This window comes from Morchella sextelata, assembly GCF_020137385.1.
Source record: "Morchella sextelata strain SCLS chromosome Unknown scls_18, whole genome shotgun sequence".
Classification (NCBI taxonomy): Eukaryota; Fungi; Ascomycota; class Pezizomycetes; order Pezizales; family Morchellaceae; genus Morchella; species Morchella sextelata.
Genome location: NW_025408633.1, coordinates 149725 through 165624, shown reverse-complemented (window position 1 = coordinate 165624; position 15900 = coordinate 149725). Strand labels below are relative to the sequence as shown.

At 46.6% G+C, this 15900-nt stretch overlaps 3 protein-coding genes across 3 annotated transcripts; 1 reads left to right on the top strand and 2 right to left on the bottom strand.

Annotated features, from left to right (window-relative positions):
• Nucleotides 1–367: 367 nt before the first annotated feature.
• H6S33_004565 (uncharacterized protein) lies at nucleotides 368–991 on the top strand (the record flags this gene model as incomplete). Its single annotated transcript, XM_044836287.1, has 3 exons — nucleotides 368–515; nucleotides 583–680; nucleotides 740–991. 3 exons carry the CDS (start codon nucleotides 368–370, stop codon nucleotides 989–991), a joined length of 498 nt encoding a protein of 165 aa, XP_044690538.1.
• Nucleotides 992–3981: 2990 nt separating this feature from the next.
• On the bottom strand, nucleotides 3982–6031 carry H6S33_004564 (uncharacterized protein; the record flags this gene model as incomplete). Its single annotated transcript, XM_044836276.1, has 5 exons — nucleotides 3982–4741; nucleotides 4795–5563; nucleotides 5663–5724; nucleotides 5789–5905; nucleotides 5967–6031. The coding sequence occupies 5 exons, from the start codon at nucleotides 6029–6031 to the stop codon at nucleotides 3982–3984; spliced, it is 1773 nt and encodes a 590-aa protein (XP_044690537.1).
• Nucleotides 6032–7639: 1608 nt separating this feature from the next.
• On the bottom strand, nucleotides 7640–13231 carry H6S33_004563 (uncharacterized protein; the record flags this gene model as incomplete). The annotated part of the gene is made up of 7 exons (XM_044836265.1): nucleotides 7640–8295; nucleotides 8349–11909; nucleotides 11983–12451; nucleotides 12508–12567; nucleotides 12618–12843; nucleotides 13000–13091; nucleotides 13157–13231. The coding sequence occupies 7 exons, from the start codon at nucleotides 13229–13231 to the stop codon at nucleotides 7640–7642; spliced, it is 5139 nt and encodes a 1712-aa protein (XP_044690536.1).
• Nucleotides 13232–15900: the final 2669 nt, after the last annotated feature.

The following is a 15900-nucleotide window of genomic DNA, read 5'->3' as shown; positions in this document are numbered from 1 at the left end:
TCTTACCGCGCCTCAAAGTAGGGTTCGGTATGTGCCAAGCTCAGGATCAGGATTTACAGACGCTAGTCTTAAAATGGACAGACTGATGATACTTGGTATTTACCTACCGGAGAAATGGCTACTCACCTAATATCGGGGATGGGGAGGGGAAAATAGTATCGTTAATGCCTTATAAAGGGGGTCAGGCCGTTTATCAAGCACGTCTTTTTTACTCGCCAAATATCATTCACGTCCTTCCTTCCTACGAGCTTCTTCTTCTTCTTCTTCTTCGTTTCGTTTCCGTTTTTTCCCTTTATTTCACTTCTTTCCAAGTAAACTTGGAATCCACACTCCCTATCTTTCTTTCTTATCTATCTTCATAGCCAAAATGAGTAACCCACGTCACCAAGAATACCACAATAACCAAGCTCGGTCTCAGGGCTTACCTTTGGAAGACTATCCTCTGGACCACCGGCACTCTCATCCACAAGACTGGAAATATGGGATGTGCGGGTGTTTCAGCGACTGCGGAGTCTGTAAGTGGCCCATCTATCTTAGTTCCACAAGTTATATTCCAAGATCAATATACTAACAATTCTTCAGGCTGCACTGGTTATTGGTGCCCTTGTATCCTCCACGGAAAGACCAAGCACCGCATGCGCCATGGCACAATGGAAAAATACTCCTGCTGCAACGGTCCCGTACGTCTTTCCCCACACTACATTTCTTTTCTTTCAACCACTAACAGATCATATCACAGTGCATGGGATTCGGATGCTTAGTAGCATGTCTGCCACCACTCTACTTCATCATGGGAATGCGACAGCGAGCCGAGATCAGGGAGCGATACAACATTGCGGGCGGAGGCTGTGGAGATTACTGGAGGTCACTTTGCTGCTCGTGCTGCTCGCTCATTCAGGAGGAGAGGGAGGTTAGGGACAGACAGAAGGAGAAGAACGTCGCTCGCGGATATCAGCAACCACAAGGGATGGTTTACGCAGGAGGTCATTAAGCTTGGCAACGTTTACGGAGATTGGCTTGAGTGGCTTGAGACTGGGGCTTTTTCTTTCTTTTTATCTTTCCCTTTCTTTTTATCTTTCGCTTCCCGTTCTTACTTTTCTTTTCCTTTCTTTCTTTTGTGGGTATTTGGGCGTTTCTTTTGTTTATTTCATTCAAGGAAGATCGATATAGGGCTGGGGAACTAGAGGGGTGACGGCGTTCACCGGGGGGGCTTTTCTATATATTGGGGTTTTCATATGTCTACAAGCTTTCAAATTGACAAATCTGTCATAAACTACCTATTAAAAATTGAATTTCACAACGTACCACGAGAACTCTTGTCCGCGATCCGGCCCGAGTGAGCACCCATGAAAAAATTACTAACCACCACTCCCCATCTCCATCTCGGTCCATTACGGGTTCCGAGCTTATCCAACCGCTCTCTATCAGAGATACAACCGCTCCCAAAAATAAACCGCCCCCAAATTCCAATGACCTCATGTGATTTCGCGCTTTCCGCCAGGCATGTAGTACAAGCACAAGCACAAAATGCAATGCCTATCTCTCTAACGCCAAGGATAGCGGGATGTCGCTTATGTTGGGTTGTAACTAGGGCAGGATTATTCTGGAAGGGCTCGTTGGTTGGTTACACCGCATACATGCACGAACTTCTCAGCTCAGTCGAGGGTTAGGGTTCAATGTTTCGTCCAATCTGCTTGCTGGGTTTGGCGGACGTCGACTGTTGCGGACTGAGCTTAGTCGAGTTTGCAGGATGGACTGAGTTCATCCTACTCGAATTGAACCGGTCATGTGCGAGGGAGTGTGGTGGTCTGTTACTCTATATACGTGCATGTTGGGCCCCAGACAGAGGGGTTTTAATATTATCTGGTTGGGCATCACGTCAGTTGGGTTTCGTGAAGGTTGGCTTTGGAATGTTTGGAATCTTTGGAATGCAGGTGGGTGTGGACGTAGGTACTAAGTTGATGCTGATGAACTGAGTTTGGTTGTTGCTCGACTGAGTCGGTATGTGGGACGGACTGAGTTTGTATTTGCGGACTGGACTGGACTGAGTGAATCTGTTGGAGCTTAGTCGTGGAGTGGACTGATTTTGGTCGGCTTGACTGAGATGGGGATTTTCCGACTGAGTTGATACTCTTGACTGAGTTTATAGTGGCTCGAACTGAGCTTTCTTTGCTGAACTGAGTTTTTTCGACGCCGGACTGAGTTGTGTTGATATTGGATGGGTTTATTGATAGACTGAGCTTAATTGTGGTTTGGACTGAGTTCGATCTACTCGACTGAGTCTTGTCGACGTTGAACTGAGCCAAGCTCTGGCGGACTGAGTCGGTCCATTCCGGCTCAGTCAACGTACAGACTCGACTGCGTTTGTTCTGTCCGACTCAGTCCATTTGTTGACACGCTGAGTCGGCATGCACATGGAACTGAGCGACTGAGTTCAGTTCATACCCGACTGAGCCCAACTGAGTCCGACTGAGCTCGCCCGCAAACCGGACTGAGTTTGTAACGTTTGGCTGAGTCGAGTTGATATCCGACTGAGCTTAACTGAGCCCGACTCAGTTCATATGATTCCCGGCTGAGTTGATACCTCGACAAACTATGTTTGCCCCATCCGACTGAGCCGACTGAGTTCGACTGCATATTGGACTGAGTTTGTGACGTCCGAAATGAGTTTGCGACGTCCGACTGAGTCGAGTTGATGTTCGACTGAGCTTAACTGAGTCCGACTCAGTTCATCTGATGCCCAGCTGAGCCGTTATACGTTACATCGTCAAACTGAGTTCGCCCCACCCCCACCCGACTGAGTTTGCATTTTCCAACTGAGCTTAATTTAGCCCGACTGAGTTGGTACTTCGTCGAACTGAGTTCAGTCCGAGGCCAACTGAGCTCAACTCCGTCCGACTGAGTTTGCCCCGCTCGACTGAGCTCACTTCCTGGCCAACTGAGTCCAGGCTTCGTTAAACTAGGTTTTCCCCGTCCAACTGAGCGTACCTCTTCTAACTGAGCTATATGACGTCTGACTGAGCTATCTAACGTCCGACTGAGTCGACACCTCGCAGAACTGAGTTTGCCCTACTCGACTGAGCTTTATTGACGTCCGACTGAGCTCAATCGGCCCCGACTGAGCCGGCCTGCACATGGGACTGAGTTTAAACTTTCCAACTGAGTCCGACTGAGCCTATTTTCCCCCGACTGAGTCGAGTCAACATCCGACTGAGCCCAGCTGAGCCAAACTGAGTTTCGACACACAAAACTGAGTTCAGGCCATGCTCGACTGAGCTCAATCGCGTCCGACTGAGTCTAGTTGAGTTTGACTGAGCTTAATCGAACCCGACTGAGTCCACGCTGTCGAACTGAGCAAAACTAAGCTTGTCTTGTCCAACTGAGTTCACTGCTCGGAATCACTCCATCTATCGGATCAAGTCCCTCATCGAAGGAGTCGCCACATGCTCGATCTACTAAGCTTTGTCTACCCTGGACTACGTTTGGATGTATCCACACCCGCAGCACGGCCATAGTTCCTTCCATCCGGCCTCCCAGTCCATACTGTACGACTACAGAGACCGAGCAGCTAATTGCCTGGGCTCGGGCGCCCGCCAGCCAGGTTTACATCCCCCGAACTAGCGGCAAGGTCATGGTTTAACTAAGTTTGAGCTGGCAACTGATCTCGAGGGAACATACCAGGGTTAGGGTTTCGGCGGAGGCGACAATCACAACTCCGATACCACTTTTACTAATTTATTTCGATATCAAGAGAGAAGAGAGAAGAACTTGTTATATTATGAGATCCCTCCCGATAGCGAGCCTTAATTATTCAACCTATCGTTGACAACAAAAATACATAGCAAATGAATGAATAAAAAAGTATTCATGAGCCATCACTCGGCCCGGCCGGCCGTCTATCCAGCAAGATATATTGCCATCGCTAGCTAGATCTGTCATCCAGAAATAAAGCAAAAAAAAAATAAATAGCCAGTCCCGAGCTTACGTGACTACGCGAAGCACGATATCGTCCAGCATCAGATTCGACGGCAGATACCCGAGCCTGAGCCCATCGCAGGTTCCAAACACCTTCAAGATGACCGGCACACCAGTCCCATCCACCGTCGCAACCTGTCTAGTCCCCTTCCACCCGCCTCCAACAATATTGCTGCTGACCGCAACAGTGATACCGCCAAGGGAGATACTGAGTCTACATCCCGACGACGATATCAGCGTGAAGGCCTGCACTGTATATTTCACCCCAGCACATAACACGATGACCTGACTAATTGATACCACGCTTTTGATGGACGCAACTGCTTCGAACCTGAAGACGTAGCTGGAGTGGCCGAACAGTGAGACCTCGTTGGTGATTGAGCCTAAGGTGTTAGGGGAGGAAGTACTAAGCCAGGACGAGGGGTAATGTATCTCGAAGCTAGGGTTTTGAATGATTGCGGAACAGGTCGGGATGGAGATGCTCGTGGTTGGTGTGGTTATTATCGTGGAGAGTGTTGTGGGTGCAGAAGTAATGGTAGGGCTGATAATTGTAGGAGCGATGGTACTGCTGGGGACGATAGTATCGGTGGGATTAGCAGTACTGCCGCCGGGGTTGATTATGGTAGGGTTTATAGTATCGACAGCAGTGGGGCTAACGGTACTTCCACTAGAATTCACGACCGTGGGGTCAATGATCGTAAGACTGGTAGTACCAGGCGCAGTAGGGTCAATCACAGTAGCAGTGGCGGTAGGCGCTGTAACGGTCCTATTCATGTGTTAATTAGTGACAAAGAGAGGTGATAGAGGGAGGAAGCATACCCAGGGATAGTCACTGTAACAGTTATTTGGGCGGTGGTAGCAATTATAGTTGATATAATAGTCACAGCGGTCGCACTAGGAGTAACGGTAATAGTACTTGATCCAATTGTAACGGTTTCCTGGGCTATTGTAACAGTCACGGTAGCGGTTGAAGGCGCAGTAATCGTTTCGGTTACCGTACCACCGACAGTTTGAGTGTGGGTTTCAGTCATGGTTACAGTAACTGGCACAACTGTAGTGGCTTGTTGAGCCGTGGTAATAGTGGCAGGGACGATCGTAGTAGCTGTAGTTGGTCCCAGAGTGACTGTTTGCGCGGTTGCGGTAATCGTGCTCGTCTCAGTTGTAGTCACGGTTGTGGGTACAGTAATGGTCTGAGTTATAGTACCACCTAATCCTAATCCTAATCCTAATCCTAATCCTAATCCCGAGCCCGGCACCGAAACCGTGACCGTTATTATACCCCCTGGCTGGGTCTCGGTTGTGCTTTTGGTGGGTGTTGCAGTTGATCCCTCGGTGATTGTTTCTTTTTCTGTGGTGACTGTTTGAGTTACAGAAACGGTAACTGTTCTGGTACTTGTACCTATAGCGGTAATGGTGTTTATACTTGAGCTAGTGACTGTAGTAGTGGCAATCACTGTTGAAGTTGAGGCCATGCAGACGTCTGTACTAGTGGCTGAGATCATCCCGGTACCGGTGCCTGTACCAGTTTCTGTGTTGATAGAGGTATCCGCACCTATGACGGTACCACTAGGTATAGATGTAACTGTAACTGTGCCAGTAGGTGTAGCTGTGTCAGTAACTGAAGTAGATGTGCCAGTAACTGTAGTAGCTGTGCCAGTAACTGCAGTAGCTGTGCCAGTAACTGTACTTGTACCTGTAGCTGCACCGGTACAAGTACTCGTATTTGGACTTTTCTGCCATAATTGACCCCTACCAAGATATTAGTTAGCTGAACTGTAAAGCTATTCAAGGATACGTTAGTAGCATTACGTACTTTGACGATCCTCCACACAGCTGCTTAGGGTCTCCTGGACAAGAGAGTCTACATCCAGTTCCCATGCCATTCCACTCCCCGGCCGTTAAATCTGGTTCATTACCACACCAGCACTCGCTATCACCAGTCAATCAGCCAATAGCCTCACCTAAATCAAATCAAAGATGAGAGGGCTTACAATCGGTACTCGACTAACGCAAAGTCATTCTCTGCACAATAAGACCAGCAAAGTTCTGGGGTCATGTGGTCTGAAGTAAAACGATATTCGAGAATTCTGCCCCCTGGTGGCTCATTAAAGCACCCAAGGCTATTCCATATACAATTGCCTGGGTTTGCAACGCCATTGGAAGGCGGGGCTTCAGAGCGGGGGATTAGGGATGCAAGAGAAGGACTGGCCAGAAAGATTATTAGAAGGGGGAAGAGACAGTTGCTTTTCTGGAATCCCCCAGAGAGGAGATCTAGAATAACGCCCATTGTGTAATTAAACATCTATCTGCTCGGCTTTGGGGATGATGAGATGAGCAGAGAGATTGTTTGAACTCTGAAGCGGGTTTCTTGGGACTTATCTTTTATACTAAACACTCTAAGAGAATACATTTATACTACACGTAGCTAATCTCGGGATGTATCTTATGGGATTACGTTGTACAATACGTACATGTTTGTTGCCTCCCTTTCCAGAGCCACGGGAATAAAGACTCGGATGAGTATCGTGGTACCCATGTATGTATCCACTACCTAGATATATTCCTGGCCAGACTAATCCTCATTGCGGAGCGTGTTAGATTAAAGATTCATAATCTTAAGACCCTGTGATATGAGCGTGTAGCTGTCCTTCCAATTCACGGCTGCGTCTAGCCCTACATGTAGTTAGGGGCTTCCCGGACTAACATTGGAGTCTTCTTTCTATTGGTAGGTGCGTACATGCATGTGGTTAGATCTAGATGTACTTACAAACACGTAAATTAAGTGGGGATCAAACAAATTGCAAACTTCAACAATTGGCACACGATATTTCTAAATCGAAATCTTTAAATCTTCTTTAGAGAGAACGAGTGGAGCGGATTGATAATTCACGTTATATGTATTTATGTAACCTCGACACATCGATCTCAGTAGATCAATAAACTACATGGCACCCTGTAAAGTGCTCCACATCACAACGAACATAACTGAACATGAGTGTGGCTAAAGTTTGTTATACAACGCGACATAGTCTTAGGTACACATCTAGTTACATTATACATTCATCAGGGTTTCTGCAAGCACCCGAATCAAGGGGTTGGGAACCTGTGGTTTTGTGACTATGATGCATATGATAGATTTCTCCATAAAATTACATGTAATACCAATGGTGTTTTGTCTCCCGCAGTGACACATACTTGTCGCAATATTGCTTATCGATCCGAAACCTTCATAGAAGCCGTTCACAAAAACTTTTATTCCTGCTTATCAAGGTCTTTTTTGTTCCAGATCTCCAACAATCGGATCCCAAGTACCTGCCGAATCGACCCTGCTGACATTCTTTCCGCATATAAACTCCCAACGAAAGTACATATATATTAATATCAAGAGGAAAAGAAATAAGCGTAGAATAAATTAAAGTTGTTGCCTTCCAATGTCTCAGCACGGATATAAAAATTACATATAGAGTAATAAAGGTTAAAAATAGAAATAAAAGTGACAAACTCCCCGATTGTACATGTCCTCGATCCACATTCTCCACTCCTGACAATTCATCTGAAAAATCATTTGTACCACCGATGGCCCAAAAGAACGTTCTCCACTATCAAAAAGGTACCAGCAAAAATAGGCATTTAGAGCTCGACCATAGCGAGATACCCCTGATGCTCATCGCATAGATGGGCTCAAGCGAGCAGGTATTGCTTCTTCCTCTTCTCCCTTCCCTTCCTTCCCGCACAAGCACCATGCTGGCCAACGAGACGGTTTTGATTTGGGGGGCTGCGATGGGCTACTAAAACCACGATTACCTCCGACGGAGCCGTAGTGTGTGGAACTTGGTGGGGATCTATGTGCAGTCATATCTGTGTATGCTGGGCTCTTGATAGATTCAGCGCTAGAGACAACTTTCCGCCGACTAACCGCCGGAACTGTCACTGAATCCATGTCAGAAAGACCCATCAGCCCCCCCTCCGTTGTCGTTGTTGCACCAGTCTCGTCCTCATGCCGTTGGTAGGTCGTGTTTGTATCGGAGCTATCATTAATACTACTAGTTACCCTATCCGTCACCGTAGGGGGGGGTGGCCAGGACGATTCGGTGCTCTCAATAGGACCCTCTGTTGCGCTGAGCGCAGGGGTACGACTTGTAGTATTATCATGTGAGTCATCGGTAGGGGTTAATACAGAGTCATCAATCTGACTTTCAGTGATGTGCCCTATTGTTGCGCTTGGTTCAGGAACGCGAGATGCATCATCATGCGAGTACTCTGTAGGCCCCTCTGTGTTACCTAGAGATTCACCAATGCTCTCTAAATCGTCAGGCTCTTCTATATTCAGCGTTAGCGCAATTCCTCAGTCGCGATAGTGAGAAGAGGTTTACTTATTGACTTGATATATTCCACAACATCTAGTTTCTTCTCTACAGTCGCATATTCCAGCACATTCAAGCCTTTTTTATCCTTGACCTTTGGATCCCCTCCATTTTCGCACAGCAATTTGACACTAGAAAGATGACCTCCACTAGCAGCATAGTGCAACGCAGTTCTTCCACTATCCTCCGTTTGAATGTTTGGATCCGCGCCGTTTTCGAGGAGCGCTCTAATGCTATGGTCCCGTCCTTCCCCGGCTACGTGATGCAGTGCAGTCCACCCATTTCTATCCTTGGCGTTGCTATGACAACCATTCTCGAGAAGCACTCGGATGCTGAAATCATGCACAACCTGGCTTGCTACGTGAATCGTGATCCGTTTGATATTTTCTTCCATGTCCCCGCCATTTTCAAGCAATTCTTTAATTGCGGACCCATCCGCACCCTTTGCAGCCATGTGAAGTGCCGTATCGCCATCACTACTTCGAGTGCTACCGTTGCAGCCATTTTGAAGAAGTGTCTCAATAGTGGTATGATGGCCAGCAAGAACAGCGAGATGAAGTGCCGTCCATCCAAATTCATCCTGAACCTCCTTCTCATAATCTTCTGATAGAAGTGTTTTGATTATGTGGTCACGACCTTCGTGCGACGCTATATGCAACGCCGTCCGTCCTTTGCTGTCTCTAGCGTGTCTATCACAGCCCCCTTCGACCAGCAATTTGACAGTAGTATCGTTTCCCGAACGGGCAACGAAATGGAGAGGCGTTTCGCCGAGATTATCCCGGGCATTAGAATCACAGCCATAATGTAAGAGAACTTCCATAGCAGCTTCATGTCCAGCGTACGTTGCGACATGCAATGGCGTTAGTCCCTTTTGATCGCGGAAATTTATCTTCTGGCAACCTTTTTGAAGAAGGACTTCAAGGATATAATCGTGCCCAAGTTCTGCAGCTATGTGCATCGAAGTTCGTTCTTGGCCATCCAAACTATCCCCATGACATCCATGATCCAAAAGCATCCGGATAATGGACACATGTCCTTTATAACATGCGAGGCGCATTGGAGTACGTTCCTGGGTGTCTCTTACTTCACAGTCTGCACCTCCCCGAAGTAACGTCTCGACAGTGCTATCATTTCCGGCATCAGCAGCAAGATGCAGAGGGGTCATCCCCGCAGCGTCGCGAGCGTTCTTATCGCATTTATTGTCAAGTAACGCCTGGACGACAGAGTCGTTGCCGGCCAGAGCGGCCACATGGAGAGCCGTGCGAAAATCATCATCCCGGGCTTCAACTTCAAGACGCTTCTGGAGAAGCACCGAAATACTACTGTCCCTTCCTGCATGAGCAGCAACGTGTAAAGCCGTACGACCAAGCTTTGCTTTACTCTTTCTATCGTTCTTGTCCTGAATCAGGCCTTTGATGACAGGATCGCGGCCCAAACGGCTCGCATAATGTAGGGCAGTTTCCCCCTCCAGGTCCCGAGCCTGTCTATAACAGCCGTTTTCTAGAAGCATATCGATTATGGGAAGATGGCCGGCGAAGGCTGCAATATGCAAAGGGGATCTTTGATGTTTGTCGTTGGCCTCTGCATTAGCTCCGCTTCTGATCAAGGCCTTCACTATATTCTCACTTCCGGCATATGCCGCAACATGTAGCGGAGTCCACCCTTCATGACTCTGCATCTCGATTTCGGGGCCTTTGGCTAACAACATTAGATTGACGATAGATTCCCGGCCCGAAAAGGCGGCGGTGTGTAAAGCGGTATATCCATCTCTATCTTGGAGCTTTGGATCTACCCCGTTCTGAAGAAGAAATTCGACCATGCTATCATGACCCTCATGTGCCGCCCAATGCAAACCGGTATATCCATGAATATCTGACAGCAAGATGTCCAATGTTCCCGCCTTGAATAGCTCCTGAACAACCGACACAAGGCCAAACCTGGCTAAGATATTGATGGTTGGAACCGTTTGAGGATTTGTCCTCCAACTCTCTGCCATTCGTAAGCTTGTGGCAGTTGAGTCTGGTGAACAAAGCTTTAACCATTTAAGGCGAAAAGGCATCTTTTCATCACAAAGAACTCGCACCAGCTCCAGTAGATTGATATCGTTGATAATTCCGATTTGGCGGAGATGATAGGCCCAGTATGTTGCGGCGTAGAGAATGAAAGCACCGCCGGATGATTGTGTCAACGCGGCTTCTGATTTCATTTGCGGCGATTGATTATTCCGTGCTACTCCATCTGATTCCTCAAAGACATCTGCAGGGCGAAGCATCGAAATGTACCTCACACATGCAGTCGCAATTGTGTAATTGGATTTTACCGAATCGACGTAGAAGATAAATGTTTCGGGTTTGAATGATAAAGGCACTTGTAAAAAGTCCATAGCTGATCTGTGGACTAAATGAACCGTTTCTCCGACTATCTTGAGCAAAGGACCGCAGTGGAGTCGAAGGTGTCGCTTAATATCTGCGGAAACTTTACGAATTACAGACACCAGTGCCCCATCATCCGGTTCTATTGCTAGAGCGACTGCAATCTCGGATAATAGCAGCGGCCGAGCAGCGCAGACAAGGTACGTCAGAATTTTGCTTGCGGATTTCTGTCTTCTGATAGGTATTGCCTCAATAATATCCTCATAAATACCCTCCAATGTCCCCGGCATCCTTGCAAGTACTTTCTCGAGATCGTCCTCGGCAGACTCGGGGGGTTCTCGAAGGATTTCGAGCACCAATGAAGCCCATAGAAATGATCCATGAGCTCGTGCGATAAGGGTAGACTCAATCATCGGCCTCATATCATCGCGCTCCGACCAGAGGTGTTTCAGCTTTCCGACTTCGGCTTGCACCACCTCCGTGATGTCTTTATCTATTTGCTCAGATTTCTTATCCAGTTGTATTGTATATCCATATTTAAGGCCGTGAAAGCTGCTATAAATTGTTTCCTCGGGTCGTCCTACCATCAGAATTTTGAGAAGTTGAGAGACATGTGACTCTCTAGTTCTTTTCGTTTCAATGATCCGTTTGAAGAGCCGGATAAGCTGTCTTCTCGATGATTTTTCACACTCGTCAAAGCCATCAATCACACAATATATATCCCCCATACTTGTGTCGAAACAAACCTTCTCGAAAATGTCGCATAGGGTGCCGAAGGAAAGGTAAATTCGGGATCCCATGGATTGGTAATAAGGAAGGGCATGTTTTTGCAATAAGAATGGATGTGCGGTGAAGACTTGGTGTAGCATAGCTCGAAGAACAGCCTCACCGGTGTTCTCCTTATCATTCTTTGCGTCGCAGAAAAAGTAGCATGACGTTGACGGGTTGCTCGAGCGAAATTCAACGGTACTCAATTCATCAACAATATAAGAAGATAGAATTGTTTTCCCACACCCAATTGGGCCTGAAACCCACAGGGCAACGGACTCCTCTCGATCGAGCCAATTTTTCCTGAACTCTTCATCCTGTAAAAACCACTTACACGTTCCTGGCCCTCGATTTGGTATTTGTTTTCTGTGGGTAAGATAATCCGAGGTCCAAAAATACTGCAAACAGCTTTCCTCCTTTTCGGAAAGCACTAGATGAAGAATCAACTAGTCAGCTTATAAGAAAAAAGAAGATTGGTTCGGGTCTTTCATCAGAGTACTGACCTTGAGGCACAACTCCCTGTGTAACTAAGTCTTGCAAGATCGAGGCAAGCTTTCGATACTGTAAATCATCGGCTGACGGAAACTTGGGCAATGATCGATGGTCCCCCGCGATACTGAGTGTTTTTTCGCGGTCTCCGAGATTCAATTTTGTCGACGTTGGCGGTACCACGAGTGCACTCTTTCGATTACTACGTGGTACAGACGTCTTTTCTGTCTCGTTGACGGTGACCACAGAGAAGCCTTCAAGAAATCCAAAAGCGCGAGCAGTATCTTGTATTGAACGGGAATCTTCAACAAGATCTTTAATATTTGTTGTACCGAGATCAGTGACAACTTGAGCAATCTTGCTAATACGCTTTGCCAACTTTGCAATGTCGGCGCCGTCATGAGGTACACCCATAAATACTACACCACAGGTAGACTGAAGAATCAAGTTATAATTTTCTTCCCGTTTTGCGATTGTGAGAGCCTAGGAAATGTTAAACCAAGAGTCCCACAGTCTAGTTGAGTTGAAGGGGGTTTTACTTTCTTGATGAGAAGCCCTCCTATGCTGTGCCCAATAAATATTATTGGTCTTTCTTTTTCCTGTGATTCTTTAGCGAATACCCGGGAGAATACAGACATGGAGCTCAAACCTCCATTGAAAGGCGGCGGAACCTGAGTTCTCTCAAAAGACCCTCCGCATTCTCCATTATAGCCATAACACTTTTGCTATTGACCAGGCTCGAATCGTATCCATAAGTCATAACACGCGCACCTGGGAGATCTTTCGGCAGAAAATCCCGAAGCCATAGTTTCCCGGATGAATCGTGAGTCCAAGTTCTCACCGGATGTCCTGCCAGACCGTGAACCGCAACAATACTATGTAAAGGGATTCATCAGTGCTATTCCCAGATCCGAGTCTATCCGAAGGAAATGGTGGTTTATATCTCATTTTCCGATGCGCGCGAGTCGACTGCGAGCGCTCGTCGCGCAATCGCAGTGGGGGTAAACCCACAGGAATCGGGTAAAACTTACTCCACTGCTTTTATATCATGTTGCTGGCCCGCCGAAAGGTCGCTTTGAGCGGGGTGTAGAGTCCTGAGTCCATATGTAGTTTGCGCTGTACTCTATTACTCGTCAGGGTAGGTAAGCAACAGCTCAAGGGGCTCGCAGAAAAGGATCGTCAACCTACGTTTTTAAGCATGAGGTCACTGTCTTCCCCAGCGATAAAACGACTCGAAACGGTGCGATCGCTTCTGGTCGCCATAGCGAATTTACAGCTTGTGAAGGTTTGACGACCTAGGAGGACCGAAGATATTGAGTTGGTGTTCGCGAAAAGCGGTTGATCACCTCAACGAATAAACCCCGCTTACCTTTGCAGGCGGTCCAGCATTCTAGAGTACATACGTGCCTGCCTCGGCTGCCACTATGTACGTATGTCATAGCTGAAGCGCGTAGGCCAATTGCAATCAATTGGGTGAATGACCCGTGGCTCACCAGATGGTTGGATCCAAAAGGGCTACGAAGAAAACAAAAACAACCCCGATGAAATCAATCCTTGCCAAGAGCAACACTTGGGCGGATTTGAATGGTAGGGACTGCCATTTTAGCAGATGTTGGCATTGATGCACCCACATGCAGGTCGCCTCGATCAATGGGTACGTTTCAGGATAGAGGCTGTAGAATACATCAAGATGCCTGCAACCGAGTAACCATTTTAAGCAAACACCCCATCTCCCAAGAAGGATGAAGTTGAAATCTCCGGGAACCCTTTATCTACTTCCCCTGTCATATGGTGAGGGAAGCCAACCCGAATATCCCAGGCACGTCTCCTTCTGACGGAAGAACTAGTAGGAGACGTAGAAAGATTTGTAGCTTCTAATCCGAGTGACAATTTATGAAGCTCAGGGGTTGAGATTCAGGTACAAATACCTATGTGGATGGTCGATCGCGTGGGTTGGGTTCCCTACTAGTAGTTCCCAGTAGCTAGCAACGGGACGGAACGACGAGTGGGGATGGGATGAAAAGCGGATGTTCCTGCAGCTATAGTGAGTGAGGTTCTAACCATGAAAATTGTCGGCAAAGAGATAGACATGTAGATTTGCATTAGTGCTAGTAGAGTACCTACATGTACTCTACTCGGGAGTATGTACTCTAGGTGCGTATGAAGTACTCGCGACAGGTAACAAGAACCTGAACATAAAAACGCGCTAGCAGGGGTCAAAGTGGTTGCTACCAGAAAAACGATGTTCAGGTTCTTGTTGCCTGCCATGAGTAGAGTAGGTACAATGTAGGTACCCGAGTACATCGGCCTACATACAGACGGTAATCCTAAATCCCTGTAAGCCCCGTTAAGTCCCATCGTGGATCATGAACAACGACCCATCAATCAATTCTCCAGTACCACACTTCTCGGTCAAGCCTTCCAAAGTCCCCGACTTTGATAAACTAAACGACGAGGTTTCTAGAAGCCGGGCCCCGATGGAAATGCATCTAATGTCATCGTCATTCCGAGGATCGATTGGTATCGGGACTGCAAGGGGTAGTAGTCCTCTCTCCAATCAGCACGAAAAAACCACCGGCTAGATAGGACCATTGCATCATCATCTTCATCATCATCATCACCATCATTATCATCATCATCATCGGAATGACATGAGAAGTCAGATCTCAATTCAAGCATCAGCCTGTACCTACAAAGGATGGATCTCAGGGAAGGATAGAACTATAGTGACTTGCTGAGATGGAGAATAGACCAATTGGCCAATTTCGAAAATACACTTTCTGTGCATATGGGAGCTGGGGTAGCGCTAGAGAGAGATATAAATATGCAAGATATCTGAGGTGCAGATATAGCAGGAAATAAGAAAGAAAGAAAGATCTGAATATTTTTATGGGTGCCATTTGGGTGAAGATCGAAGCTGCTTGGTTGGTGACGCATACACGCATGCATGCAGAAATAGTCAGTTATGAGAAATACAGGTGCCAGTATTTGAACAATAGGACCCAAAGATAATTTGATTTAATAACCGTTAATTGATACAACGATGTTTAGTCTAGCTGCACAGGGTTTAATTTGTCTAAGACCCTAAATTAGTTATGTTTCTGGCCTCATGGGCGGCTTTCGATAAGTATCAAAGACTATAAAACCGATCTATATATCCTACGGCCTGAATGAATGAATTGCTGAGTGTGCCTGCATTTTACGTTTCCTAAAATTTAAACTATTCCTCTTGCTAGATGGACGTTGACTAATCAGTGCTTTATAGACAAGGTCATTCTTGAGGTATCGTAGGCCTAGGTACATGTTGCAATATATATAGTGCCAATCCTTATATTATTAAATGGCCATTTCTATACTCAGCACTTGGTCAAAAGAGACCACAGACGACAAAGATTTTGATAGATTTCTTTTTATATATACCTTGAACTACACAGAACTCTTCCTGATTAATTCATCAGTTTTGCGGTTTGGCTTGCACTATAAAATTTACTGAAGCCGGGGGCCTGGAACCTCACACGTCTTTCTGAGCGGAAATATTAGCATGAGTAATCTTGCTCCGGATCAATAGCGATATTCGAGTCTTCCAAAAACATATAATTATATTTAGGGCATATTAAATATATATGGCCCTAGTAACATTTTCTAAAGCTCCTATAGTAAGCTTTATGACTATTTTATGTTTTTACTCCTTCTTACACCGATACGTAGATGCTGTGCTACATTTTCTCTCTGAAGGATACGTAATTGAAGGTTGAGCAGGCATAAAAACTCCAGGTATTGCCTAGTCGTTATCTCGCTGGGCTTATATTCATATATACGTTAATCAACTTCGCTCGTCCGGATCGCCAAGGCTGCGCATACTTGTAAGAGCCAGGCAGGTAATGATAATATTATCCTTAACGCTTTTCCCGAGTTAGGCTTCGTGAATTCGT